This window comes from Stenella coeruleoalba (genome assembly GCF_951394435.1).
Source record: "Stenella coeruleoalba genome assembly, chromosome: 11".
NCBI classification, from domain to species: domain Eukaryota; kingdom Metazoa; phylum Chordata; class Mammalia; order Artiodactyla; family Delphinidae; genus Stenella; species Stenella coeruleoalba.
In genome coordinates this window covers 86,792,827-86,807,604 of record NC_137157.1, presented here as the reverse complement: position 1 = coordinate 86,807,604, position 14,778 = coordinate 86,792,827, and the positions used below count along the sequence as shown (strand labels likewise).

Genomic DNA, 14,778 nt, shown 5'->3' with positions numbered 1-14,778 from the left:
TGCATAGGACATTAATCAACTTTACATTTAACAATATTTTAAAATTTACCCTGGACCACCGTAGAACCAATTGTGGAATTCATAACTAGAAAATAAAAATAATATTTAATAACTAAATCACTGCTACAAACATGTTTTTTAAACCTAATTTGAGACTGAGTCTCAGAGGGTAACATGCAGCATTACGATTTCTATTGATAAAAGTTGTTCAACTTTTTTCTTTTTCTTAACTGAAGTATAATTGATTTACAGTGTTGTTAATTTCTGCTGTACAGCACAGTGATTCAGTTATACACACACACACATATATATATATATATATATTCTTCTCCATTATGTTTTATCACAGGATATTGATTATAGTTCCCTGTGTTATACAGTATGACCTTGTTGTTTATCCATTCTGTATGTAATAGTTTGCAAAGCTCTTCGATTTTAAAGTAAGTTGAAAAGTGTAATTGTTTGATAGTGTAATGAAACCAAGGCCAAATTGAGAATGTACAATATTCTTTTTGGTTTGAGTGGAAGGATCTTGAAGAGTTGTCAGTGAACATCTGAGCTGTTTGCTGTCTGGTTTTCTACCTAAATTTGAGAAATACAGTCGCTTCCATAATCCCCACATCTCTCTGCCTTGCTCCAGTCCACATTGTGGGTATGTGGCAGCTTGTGTGGGTTGGGCCCTTGTAAAAGTCCAAGTCATGATGGTGGCTTCTCTACCAGGGTTGCAAAAAGAATTGCCAAACCACTATGATATCCTATTTTTCTTAGACTAAATTAAATCCTTCTTTCTCTCCCATAAAGGAAATACATGATTCTGAGCAAATCATACAAATGGGTTTGCAGCTGAATTTAATAAGAGACAACCAAAATCTCTTCTGTGGGACAGAGTTTTCTAAAATAACATATTTTGTTTGTGCATAGTGGATAAATTTTCAACCTTCTTGCCATGGATACACATATAAAACACTACCTAATAAACCTTGCTTTGTCTAATGTATTACTCAGAAGAATTATTGGCTGTTATTGACAATGTTACTAGCAATTTCAATATTTATTTCTTAAATTAAAAAACAGAGTGGATTTTGTAGTAAAGCGGTCATTGGTGTTACTCGTGAAGCAAAGGTATTTAAAAAAAAAAAAACCCACAAAAACAAGTACTCCCGGGGAGAACTGCAGTACTAAGAAGTAGCCAGTATATAGTTATTAATGGCCAAAACATTAAAAAAAATTTTCCTAACACCAAATGCAAAGGCAACAAAAGCAAAAATAAACAAGTGGGACTGCATCAAACTAAAAAGCCTCTGCACAACAAAGGAAACAATCAACAAAATGAAAAGGCAACCTACCTAATAGGAGAAGATATTTGCAAATCATGTATCCAATAAGGAGTAATAATCTCAAATATATAAAGAACTCATACAACTCAATAGCAAAAAAAAAAAATATCCAGTTAAAGAAACTGGGCAGAGGGTCTAAATAGACATTTTTCCAAAGAAGACATACAGATGGCCAACAGGTACATGAAAATGCGCTCAACAATACTAATCATCAGGGAAATGCAAATCAAAGCCACAGTGAGCTATCACCTCACACCTGTTGCATTGGCTGCCATCAGAAATATAAGAGATAACGAGAGTTGGTGATGATGTGGAGAAAAGGGAACCGGGAATGTAAATTGGTGCAGCCACTGTGGAAAACAATATAGAGTGTCCTCAAAAAATTAAAAATAGAACTCCCATGTTGATCCAGCAATTCCACTTCTGGGTATTTATCCAAAGGAAACAAAAACACTAACTCAAAAAGCTATCTGCACTGCCCCCCACCTCCCACATTCACTGCAGCATTATTTACAATAGCCAAGATATGGAAACAACCTAAGTGTCCATCAGTGGATGAATGGATAAAGAAGATGTAGTGTGTACATACACATACATGTACATATGCACATGATGGAATATTATTCAGCCATTAAAAAGGAAGGCAGTCTTTCCATTTGCAACAACAGGGATGGACCTTGAGGGCATGATGCTAAGTGAAACAAGTCAGACAGAGAAAGACAAATACTCTATGATCTTACTTATATGTAGAATCTTTAAAAAGGGAGAGAGAGCTTATAGATAACAGAAAACAGATGGATGGTTACAGAGGCAGGGGAAAGGGTAGGGAGGGTGAAATGGGTGAAGGAGGTCAAAAGGTACAAACTTCCAGTGTTAAAATAAATAAGTCATGGGGGTATAATGTACAGCATAGTGACTATAGTTAATAATACTATTTTGCATATTTGAAAGTTGCTAAGATCTTAAAAGTTATTATCACAGGAAAAAAAATTTCTGTAACTGTATGGTGACTGATGTTAACTATTAACTAGACTTACTGTGATCATTTCACAATATATTCAAATACTGACTCATTATCTTCTATACCTGAGACTAATATAATGTTATATGTCAGTTAATTTCAAGTTTGAAATTAATTAATTAAAACAATGCAAAGGAAAAAACTTTTTTTCTGAGGGTGTAAATAAAACCTCTAGAGTTTCTAAAGTTCAGCTTAAATCACCCTCTTTACCTTCCCAAAGCCTCACAAAAGAATAACCCGGTAAAGCATTTTCCTATTTTATCCGACAGAACAGGAAAATCTAGTTTTGAATATGCTAGTACCAGTATTTTCTTTGAAAATCTATGTGAGTTGCTTTCTCTAAGAAAAATGAAATGTTTCCTTAGCTAATAGCCTTTCCCTTCTCCTTCTTCCTTGCTATTATAATATAACCTCATTTTATTCACTTTCCTCTCTGTGAGCCACAGACAAAATTGTGAATCTTGAATGGTGTGAGTTCACTTACCATTGATTGAATTAGACGTAGACGCATATGTCTGGCTAATGAGAGCCTGGACAAGGATGGCCAGGGAGCTCTTGGGAAATTTCTTGAAAAGGAATATGTAAGCAGAGACTTTATTTTCACCTCTGGACTCTATGGTCTGCATGTGATGTTTGGGACTACAGCAGCCAGTTGGGGACTATGCAGATGCCTAACTAAACAGGACAAGCCAATCAGTGTTGCCATATATTATGCAGTCATGAATAATATCTCCTTGAAATCTCAAATGTTCTGATCTTTAAATCAGGAATAGCGCCTTTCCATGCTTGGTTCAAAGAATATAATACCATGTGCTGTACTGATTCATTATATGCAGCATTGCTCTAATTTTTCATTTTAATTTTTCGATCTAGTACTCTCAGTACTATATTCATTTTTGAAAAAAATCAGACGAATCCTGATGTTTTAAAGAACTTGTGAGGGTATTTTACCTATTTATAAATATCTGATATAAAATTTACATTTACGCTCAACAAAAGTTGTAAAGTTTTGGCCTTATTGTTGGATGACAGGAGTTTTATAACCAGATTTAATGTGTCAGTTCGCAGTCAGTTGTGTTAATAGATACTTCATCTTTGACCTTGCGTAGTTTGAAATAACACTCCATTAAGAGTGAAACAGTTCCTTCAGTGTTACTGAAGTCAGTGTTCCTGACTTTCATCATTATACTAAAAAATTTAAACACCATATTAGCAGACATCTTTTTTCCTCTCTTTCTAAACCTGTAATTTTATTGGGGTTTATATTTGAAATGTGCATTTTATGCATCTTTGTAGTGTATGGGAGTTGTTTCCTTAGGGACGTCGTTGGTTGGAATCCTCCCTCTGCTCTCCTGCTGAGAGCAGACTAGCAACGTGGACTGAACCAAAAAATGTCTTCCTTCGGCAAGCCTGGAAATGGACACCCGTCATCCCTGATCTTCAGAGCGCTGCCCCACAGTCTCAGTTACTCTTCATATAACAGAACCTGCCGCTTAGAGTTGACTCTAACCCACTAAATTTTGTTTCCGTAAATAGGTTATAGGAGCCATGTAGTTTATCAGCTTATTCCCTTTTGATGTAAAGCTCAGAACTGCTTAAACAGCACACCTCTGCCCAGGTTTTCTGGTACAGTTACCTCCATGATGCATTGTTCACTTCACAGATAAGATCTGAAAAAGAATAAGGGAGTAATGAATTTCTGTTCCATCTCCAGTAGATATGTCATTTTTAATTTGTTTTTTATATAATTTGGTGGAAATATACCATTTTATACACACACTGATTTATTCATCTTAATATCTTTTAAAACCAAATTATTATTGAATGGAATAGTTCCATAAAGGCTGGAATTAAGGAGGTCTTTCATTTGATTTTCTAGTTTTAGTAAATGATTAAATGTCTAGTAATAAATAGTGAAGAGGACATAGTGCCAAAGAACAAGCAATTTGTGTTGCAACGTGTCAATTTCTTGATAACCTTTTCTAAAAATGGCATCGATTCAATCCTTTATCTGGGCCTTTGATAGAGCATGATCCTCAGATTCAGCTATTGAATATGACCAATTTCCTTCAGTCCTGAACTCTGGAATAGCAGAAGCCTTTTTTGTTTTTTAAGTGTTGTCTGTCACTATTTAAAAACCTTCTCGAATACTGCCTTAAAAACATAGCTACTCTTGGGCTCCCCTGGTGGCGCAGTGGTTGAGAGTCCGCCTGCCGATGCAGGGGACACGGGTTCGTGCCTCGGTCTGGGAAGATCCCACATGCCACAGAGCGGCTGGGCCCGTGAGCCATGGTCGCTGGGCCTGCGCGTCCGGAGCCTGTGCTCCACAACGGGAGAGGCCGCAACAGTGAGAGGCCCGCGGACCGCAAAAAACAAAACAAAACAAAAAAAACATAGCTACTCTTGCTCTGGAGCTTTTATATTAGAATTACTTTTCTCCTCTATTTTTTGTTTTTGGACATATTAGGGGTATCTTGACCAGAAGCACGAAAGCCAAGAGCAATCACAACTTTATTCTTTTACAATAAATACTGAGTAGTGGGATAACATGAGTTTTTAAATAGTTTTGGGGGTACGTGTTAATATGAACTGTTACGGTTTAAACAGGTGACTGAACAGTAGTCTGATGACGACAACATATGCTCAAAGTCCTGTAGTGCATAACAAAAGTAAGTAACAGTTATCGAGGGCTTGTCTGTCCAAAAAGGACAGACAAAAGGCTTGTCTGTAGTCCAAAAAACCTTTGGACTACAAAAAGGATGGCGAGTGTAGGATGAAAAGACACCCTTTGTAAATAATGCTGGGGACAAACTGGTAGAATTGAAGGCTGGAATCTTGTCTTCCCTGCCCCCTCGTGGCCCTAAGCAGTCACTCCTCTTTTGCACCAAGGAAGGTGGTCATGACATGATACCTCGGCCAGCCACCTCCCACAGTGCCCAGTTGCTGTGTGTATTAAAGAACTCATGTATTATGCACTAAAAGAATCCTGTGCATTAACAGAGATAGCTTTTTCCTTATGTTTTCAAAGGTTCATTTGGATTTCATTTACATTGCTGTCATTTATTGGCACTCAGTATGCTTTTAACTCATATTTTTAGTTTCTGTAATTTAGACATTATGTTTATCCTTTACCATTACGGTACTTAAAAATGCAAGATTAGTATAAAAATGAAGTGTAAATGCCAACATAATAAGAAGGAATGGTTTTGAAATTTAAAAATGTGTATAAAAATAGATTTGCACAAGAGCAGTGAGAATTGACAATCCTATCAGGTAGTGGAAAATTACGACGTTTCAACAGTTAAGACTGGAATTTGGTTTGGCTGATGTTTTGGTTTGTCATACTCTTAATTTATTTTAATTCATTTTTAACAAAATGATTAGAAAACATTACTCTGATTTTTTATTTGCTAAGTATGTTGTTTTATGGGAGATGACAATTTTGTAACTAAACTAATTGCCTATAAAACCTCAGTCTTCTGAATTTGGATTTTATAGAAACCTAGTAATCTTGAATGACTGTAATTTAAAATATAAGTCAGAACAAATAAATAAACATTTCAGAGGACTTCTTTGTTTATGTTACAATTAGGTGTACATAGTAGGAAAGATTATTTCTTTCGTTAGAGAACAGCAAAAGACTTTCATGTTAGAGTATCCTTCGAAATAAATGAATTTTTCTGTCAATTTAATATCATAACATTAAAAGAAAACACATTGGGTACTTCGGAAAAGTAAAAGAACATAAATATGTTCATTTTTCATATTGGTTTTAGTCACTGAACTTTTAACTAAGATGGAATGCTAAGATTTTTATTTAGTTAGTTTTACTTTAAGACATTGTGATCTTAAAAGTACTTGGACAGGGCTTCCCTGGTGGCGCAGTGGTTGAGGGTGTGCCGATGCAGGGGACACAGGTTCGTGCCCCGGGCTGGGAAGATCCCACATGCCGCGGAGCAGCTGGGCCCGTGAGCCGTGGCCGCTGAGCCTGCGCGTCCGGAGCCTGTGCTCCACAACGGGAGAGGCCACAACAGTGAGAGGCCCGCGTACCGCAAAAAAAAAAAAAAAAAAAAAAAGTGCTTGGACAATAAAAATGTCAATTTCATTGAACTAGCATCCACTTTCCGGGAAAAGAATGTTTGTGTGCTCCTTTTTTTTTTTTGCAATCATTCCGTTGTCACAATAGTCAATATATAATTTTTTTAAACTGTATACCTTTTCTTTTATACGGTTTTAGTTTTATTTAATAAAGTTTCCAGTACTTGAGTAACCAATAAAAATAATATTACTGAAAGTTCAGATTTGGAAAAGGAACTTAAGTATCTGAAGTTTGCCAGAAAGTTTGTGGCCTGCGGTTATAAATGTCCTACAATACAGATCACATGTAATAATCTTTTAAGATTAACAAAGCAGTATTCAGTACAACATCTTGACAATTTCCTCCATAATGAAAGTAAGTTTTCTAAGATCTAGCACACCAATGATTGATCTTCCTTACAGGTCGCTTTGTGGTATGTTACTAAACGGGAAAAAAATATTTGTTTACAAATGATGTATTTTTTTTAGTATATCAAATGTATACTGCATATTATTTGGGGCATCTGTTATTTTTGGCTTAGATAAATAGTTTGGGATTTTTCTCCTCTCATTTCTAGAAAACAATAGGAAGCCTAAAGGTCTTATTCTCCAAAAAATAGTCACTCTTTAATCAAACCAGATTTTTTTTCAGCAAACATAATAAGTAGATTTTTCTTTGCTTGTGTTGTTGTTTGTGCATTTCATTTAAGATTTTTGTTTTCTCCTTCAGATTCCATTTTTCTATAGCATACTTCAGGTATCATAAAAATCAATCCCATTACATTATTTATGTAAAGATTCCTTTGTGAAGCCAAAACGCCATAAATTATTGCTCTTCCAGTGGTACTATGTTTTAATGTGCCAGTGCCCATCTGGTAGTACTGTTAGATTTATTTTTCCGTCATGAATTTGGCATTAGGTTTCTGTAATGTACCTGGATTGGTATACTAAATAATGAACGTAGGTGGATACTCATACTTTTCTGTGGCCCACCTGTCACGTAAGATGCAATGATTGTGGAGTCAGATCAACTTACTTTTGTTTATACAATAGAAGAACAAATTGAGGTCATACTGGTGGTGGGCATGGGGTTGGGAGTGGTGAGTCTAGCTGTACTGTAAAACTGTAAGTAACATTTACACAAACGTGTACACACGGTAGATAGTAGAAAAGGTTATGTAGGAGTGTCAACACCTGGGGGTTTGAATTGCATCTCCTTTATTCACTAACTTTAATGTTGCTATAAAGAAATGGCTATTTTGCTACCAGGATATTTTTTTAAAGTTTGTGGTAATGGCATGTACATTTTCTCTTATTCTGTTTTCTTCCAGCCATAATGAAAGGAAAGTGACCTGTAAACATCCAGTCACAGGACAGCCATCACAGGACAATTGTATTTTTGTAGTGAATGAACAGTAAGTAAAGTGTTTCATGGAATGCCTCTGTTCAAAATGGGGTTAGTCTAAGTATCCATCAACAGATGAATGGATAAAGAAGATGTGGCACATATATACAATGGAATATTACTCAGCCATAAAAAGGAACGAAATTGGGTCATTTGTAGTGAGGTGGATGGACCTAGAGTCTGTCATACAGAGTGAAGTAAGTCAGAAAGAGAAAAACATACCGTACGCTAACACATAAATATGGAATCTAAAAAAAAAAAAATGGTTCTGAAGAACCTAGGGGTAGAACAGGAATAAAGATGCAGACGTAGAGAATGGACTTGAGGACATGGGGAAGGGGAAGGGGAAGCTGGGACGAAGTGAGAGAGTGGCATGGACATATATACACTACTAAATGTAAAATAGATAGCTAGTGGGAAGCAGCCTCATAGCACAGGGAGATCAGCTCAGTGCTTTGTGGCCACCTAGAGGGGTGGGATAGGGAGGGTGGGAGGGAGACGCAAGAGGGAGGAGATATGGGGATGTATGTATATGTAGAGCTGATTCACTTTGTTATAAAGCAGAAACTAACACACCATTGTAAAGCAATTATACTCCAATAAAGATGTTTTAAAAAAATGGGGTTAGCGTTGAAATTGCTGTTATCCGTACTTAATACAGTACAATTTAACAGTTTTCTTAATTGGACATTTGCAGTCAAGTATAATAACAGAATGCCGTCTGTTTACTATGTATGGTATAGAAACATGACTTAAATTTTTTTTTCATGAGGAATTTAATTCCAGAAGCTCTTTTTACAATAGGTCAGACACAGATAGTAAACTCAAGAGCACAGGATGCAAGGTCAGGGAAAACTGTAAACTTGGTCAAATTATTAAACTAATTTGTGGGATCTCAGTTCCCCAACCAGGGATCGAACCCGCGCCCTCAGCAGTGAAAGCACAGAGTCCTAACTACTGGACTGCCACGGAATTCCCTATCATTGTTACTGTTTTCAATATTAGAATCGCTAATCTTGTAATTAAATTTTTAATGTTCCAGTTAGATGACCAAGTAGCATATCTGTATTAAGGCTTATTAAAATAAACATGATATTAAGTTGTGCTTAATTATTTTTAAAGTAGTTATAAATATTAAGCTCCAACTCTGGAGCTTATTAAGCTCTAACTAGTACCCAGCTGTTTTGAAAAAGTCAGACAACAGCATTGTTCACTCTAGGGAAATGTTATTGTACAGTAGTTTATATAAACAGCAAGTTCTAGCGTTCTGGCATATTATATTTTCAGGACCGTTGCAACCATGACATCTGACGAAAAGAAGGAACGACCTATAAGTATGATAAACGAAGCTTCTAACTATAACATGAGTTCAGACTATGCGGTGCATCCAGTGAGCCCTGTAGGCAGAGTAAGTTATTTTGCTTACTGTTAATTACTGATAACTGGTATAATTGGTAATATCTATTACTCTTAATGGACTTAGAGTTTTAGAATAATCATTTCATTTTTATTATTATGTGAACCTAATTACGTTCGAGGTAATTGACATAAGCAGTGGCTTAGAATATAAAGTAGTAAGCTTATATTTTAATAATTTAATGATTTTTTAAATATTGTAGAGTTCAGATTTGGAATAATTTTACACATGTAATGGATGTTTGTGTGAGAAAATGGAAGTTTATTGAATCAACTTAAGTTTTAATGGTGAAGGTTAATATAATGGCCTAGAACTCCCATTTTCTGACTATTAAGTATACCTAGAATAATATATATTCTATCATATTATACTGTTTCTTTAAAATGTAAAATCTTTTACTGCTAAAGGGAAACCCATCAAGCCACTGTGCTTGATGACTGATGTGTTTAGAACCCATGATGTGAAAAGTGCCATAGCCACATGGAAACAGTAGTGGGTGGTTTTTCTTTGTAATCGGAAACAAAAATGTTAATTGTTTAACCTCTAATCCCAGACTTGTGTGTCTATAAAAGTTTGTAGTTGTTGCTTCTTGTACTTTAAACCATAACGTTAATGTTTTAAATTTAGAATTTTAATATTAAAATGTCTTCAAACTCGTAGAAAACCTGCTGCTAAATCTGAATAAATAGTTGCTGTAACATTAATGCTCAGGTCCTAAATTAAGGATAGCAAGAAAATCAAGGGATGATAAAAGAATTTTCTTTATTTAGAACATAATTGTGTGTTTTATAATAGTAAAAGAATTGTAATAGTAAATTATGGTTATTGTAAAGAAATGGGTAATAGACAATTATCTATTTTAAATGCCTGGTAAGGTTTTTTAAATGAAATATTGCAGATATTACAAGTAAATATAAATTTTCAAATAATGTAAATTATTTCTAATTCTTGTTAGCATAAAACACTAGCAGGATAACACAGCATTATAATGCTTGTAAATTTATACTAATTAAAATCTAGAAAAATGACTTACCAGTTGAGGGCCAGTAAGTCATTGTCTGGAAAGAAGGTTGGAGCCGTTCCTCACACTTTACACCCAAAATTTTCCAGATGGATCAGGTGTTAAAGCGGTAAAAACAAAACTCTAAAAGCAGTACAGAAAGCAGTGGAGGTTTTTTAAAATAAACTCAGAATGCAGATGGGCTGTCTAAAATATGACATAAATCCCAGAAGTCAAAATAGAAAATGAGAAATCCAACCACAGAAAACTATCATGCATGCATAATATCTGTAATTTATATGATAATTAAAGAAGGATACTGAAGAGTAGGAATTATGTATGCAGTTATTTGAGAAAAAAAAAGAGAGATTCCATAACTATGAAAAGTTATTCAGATGGATACACACATATATACACAGTGGTATCGGTCGCCTCACAGGGTTGTGTTTGGGTTGTTTGGGTGCTGGGGTCCAGAGGTGAGAAGTAGACTGGTCCTTTTGTATCTTTTTGTAACATTTGAGATTTGTACTGTGTTTAAGCATTATATGTTCATAAGTAAATTAAAATGTATCCCCCCAAAATGGCTGATATCGGGCCTTAAAATTCTATTATGTACTGATACAAGCCTCATAAAAGGAGATTCTAATGTAATGTGCTAGATTTCCAAAGATTCTAGATAAGTTGAAAAATAAGAGATAAATTGATATTACTTACTTCATAGAGAAATTCAAATTCAGCTTCTTTGTCTTTATGTTTGTTGGTTACTGCTATCATTCCCACCAAGATAAAATGTTCGCAATAAACAACAGCAGTATTTTAAAAGATTATGTGTACTTATAAGAATATGGTAAACACCATCTGTCTGGTATTATCCACGTTCAGAGTTTGTCCGTAAAGAAGAAAACACTACATGACGTTAAGCAGATCCTTCCAGTCTTGTTTTGACTTGATGTGATATGTTTGTTTCTATTTTATCTGTTAGATTTGCTCTTGTGACATGGCACTGTTAACTTTCTTTAATTGGAGCAACACGATTAAATGCAGATATAAATCAAAAAGTGCTGTCATTTGGTTTATTCTTTAAAATGTGTTAATATTATTTTTACTCAAGGTTCCTTCTATTTAGCAGGTAATGCCACACACTGTGCCTTTTTAAAAATTGTACACGCGGATTTTAAAGGAGAGAGATTTGTGATCCTTCCGTAATATCCTAGAGGAGGAAAAATCTTTGTGCAGAATTCTTACATTTGAAACAACTAAGACACAAAAGTGGGATTGCAGTAATTCATCTGAACAGATTAAATCCTGGAAGTTTCAGAGAAATCTGAAAAGAGATGAAAATTCTGAAGATGAAAAATAAACTCAATATCTAGGCATTAATACCACATTTTCTGTTGGGCTTTTTTTTTTTTTCCTTAGACTTCACGGGCTTCAAAAAAAGTTCATAATTTTGGAAAGAGATCAAATTCAATTAAAAGGAATCCTAATGCACCTGTGGTCAGACGAGGTTGGCTTTATAAACAGGTATTTTTTTTTTTTTTCCTATTTGATGTGAAAAAAGGACAAAATCAAAAGGGACCTTTTCTGCCGAAGGCACCTAAGACAATTGTATAGAGTGGAGAAAGACCTGTAGTGGTCATCCAGATTCTTCACTTCTTATTACCATGGAGAGAGTTACGGGAACAATGGAGAAGGAAAAAGTAATGGATGTTACTTAGAGTTATTGTGGGCGGGGGTGGGCAGGTATTTCTGAATTTGAAATTAAATATATGCTGCCTGAAAATGTTAGGAACAGCATGCTAAAATTATCTAGGCAGAAATATTTTTAAAATGGAAAAAAAAACAGGTATTGCACATTTTTCTATCCTATAAAAATCATTGAAGAAATGTAGAATTATGTACTTCTCTGCTTTAATTTATAGAGAAATCTGATCATAAGTTGAGATTTTTCTGATTTTTTCAGATTTTTGCTTCTGTGCTCTCAAGACCGCTGTTAAGTGTCTATACTGTTTTTTCTTTCTTTTGTTTGTTTGATCAAGCATGGGTCACTCAGATACCCTGATAAGTTGGGGTTTGTATAGTTGTGTTACCTGGGAAACCTGGTAACTAAGCTTTTTTGGAACATTGTTGTACGTTTTGGAATTAGTAGGGATGCATGTACGTTGGACTTGGTGACATCTATTTGGATTGCTCAGAGGCTTTTGTTTTCTTTTTCGCTTTCTAGTTTGCAGCTGGGTTTCAGATAAATGAACTCCAGATAACTGAGATAACTCGGCATTCAAGACCTTTATCTTTCTTTGTCCTGTCTCTCTGATTCTACATGTATACAGATGATGCAGAGCAAGTTAAATATTAGTCCATTGATAGTGTTAATTTATTCTGTCAAATATTGCTAATTGCTTTCAGATGGCCTAATAATTATATTCAGTAAAATTCATAATGACTTTGTTACGAAACATTCATTAGACCTTGTTCTGTCTGAAAGTTGGGTGGCAACTAAACTACTGTATTGGCAGAAGACCCACTTAAAATCCAGAGAGTTCCCATTCAGATTAGTTTCGCCAATTTCTTACTGAGTTGATTGGGTATGTAACTTGGATACCAACTTTTCATTTTTACTTGAAGATCATTTACTATATTTTAACCATCTGACATTTAAACTTATCCAAGCTAAAAGGTTTTTTTTAACTAGACTTTCTGAGTCCAAATTCTATTGAAATAGCTCCGTGTGATATTGAGCTTTGTAGAGGATATAGGATTCCTTATTTTAAATGATTGTTGTTCTTATTTCTTGATCCCTTGGCTAATTTAGTATTGCCAAAGAGTTACCAACCAGTTTCTCTACCATGAGTGTTTATTTTGTAATAGGTGTGTGACTTACAGAGAATATTTGTTTGTAGAGCCGCTTAAAGATCTAAACTTTTTAATTATCTGTACTAAAGAGATACTTAATTAGGAGATTGAAAATACCATGTAATTTGGGAGGGCGGGGGAGAGCTTTCCTTAGTGTAGCTGTCAATTTTAAGGACAGATCCCTTACTTCAGGAGATTTTTACCCATGTAATTTCTTCAGTTCTAAAGGCATTTTTAGATGATAGTCACAGCTAGAAGTAAATGCACATACAAACTGACCTCTTTTTTGCCTTTGTGTGTGTGTGTGTCTCAGTCTGGGTCTGGGTCTGTGTTTCGTTTTCTCTTGTGGTTTTGCTCTAGTGCATGTGGGAAGGTAATTTTCATGAAAATTGTGATTTTGTTGGAGCTTGGCATTTTTATTACCTAAATAACTTAGAAAAAAGCTGCCAAGTAGGTACTCTTTTCTGCTGGATAAGCAAAACCCAAGCTGTCTGTGTAAGAAGAAAAAAAATGTTTATGAAATGTGTTTATATGCTAAGGTTCCTTTATTCGCAGTCATTTAAAATCACATTACCTTTGGAATAATTTCAAATCACATACTTTTCTTCTTGTTGAAGATTACCATATTTATTAAATCTGGTTTTCCAGAGTGCACACGCTGCTGCACAGTTACATTATTCTCATGCTAGCAGACGTGTTCAATAGAGGGGATTTCAAATTGCTTGCAAATAGGAAACCAAATCACATTGCTTCAACAGAATTCCTTTTACATGACAGTGTTACTCTTCAAAGACCAGTATACTTGGGAATATCTTAATATGATACAAGTCCCTAGACAACAAACCCAAAATTTTGCTTAACGTTTTAGTTCGAGTTCTGTATAGCATATGTCAAACACACCTTGTTTTAAAAGCTTATTTTAAATAAGAAAACCAGAAATGAGTTTTAATTTTCTGAAATGAAAAAAAAAATCCTTTCATATGCTGATCTAATGCAGGACAGTACTGGCATGAAGCTATGGAAGAAACGCTGGTTCGTGCTTTCTGACCTTTGCCTCTTTTATTATAGAGGTGAGTTTACCGTAAACAATAGAATATATGTTAAGTATCAGATACTCTTTTAAAGAGAAAACATTACAAATCTTTTTGCTATTTTATTATCAACAAATAGTATCAAGAAAATCTTTTCTTTATTGACATGTAATTCTGAGTAAGGCGGAGGGACAGAAGGATATTGTGCTTCAAGCAGATGGGTCTTAGTTTTGGTCCAGTTTCTGTAATCTGATTGTGCTGAACTGATTTGTTTTGTGTGAAGAACATGTGAGTATTCACTCTATAATGTTATCCTTGAATTCAGTGCCTAATAGATGAAAAACGTTAGTTTGATGTTTGATTCTTTTTACTTGTCAGTTTTGTCAGATCTAGCCATCAGTCTGTTAGATATCCCATTCTCCCCAGCAAATGATTTTAGTGCATTAGATTAGAGACTGCCATGATGTACTAGCAAATAAGAAAAATAACATAGAATGTATTTATTATGATCCCTTCCAGCCGTTCACACACACACACACACACACACACACACACTTTTTTATAAAACAAAAAGACCTCCATGAAACATTGAGAAAGTTACAGAAGGGTTACAAACCAGGCTACTAATGTTGGTGGA

General features: G+C 34.9%; 1 protein-coding gene across 4 annotated transcripts in view; it reads left to right on the top strand.

Moving 5' to 3' along the window:
* The window catches only part of PLEKHA5 (pleckstrin homology domain containing A5), a 239,049-nt gene that overhangs the window by 137,388 nt on the left and 86,883 nt on the right, over positions 1-14,778 (top strand). For all 4 annotated transcript variants that reach the window (XM_079938220.1, XM_079938218.1, XM_079938222.1 and 1 more), the window contains exons 4-7: positions 7,767-7,850; positions 9,128-9,248; positions 11,677-11,781; positions 14,108-14,180. In XM_079938220.1, coding sequence (XP_079794346.1) covers positions 7,767-7,850; positions 9,128-9,248; positions 11,677-11,781; positions 14,108-14,180 — 383 coding nt within the window. The remainder of the gene's footprint in view (positions 1-7,766; positions 7,851-9,127; positions 9,249-11,676; positions 11,782-14,107; positions 14,181-14,778) is intronic.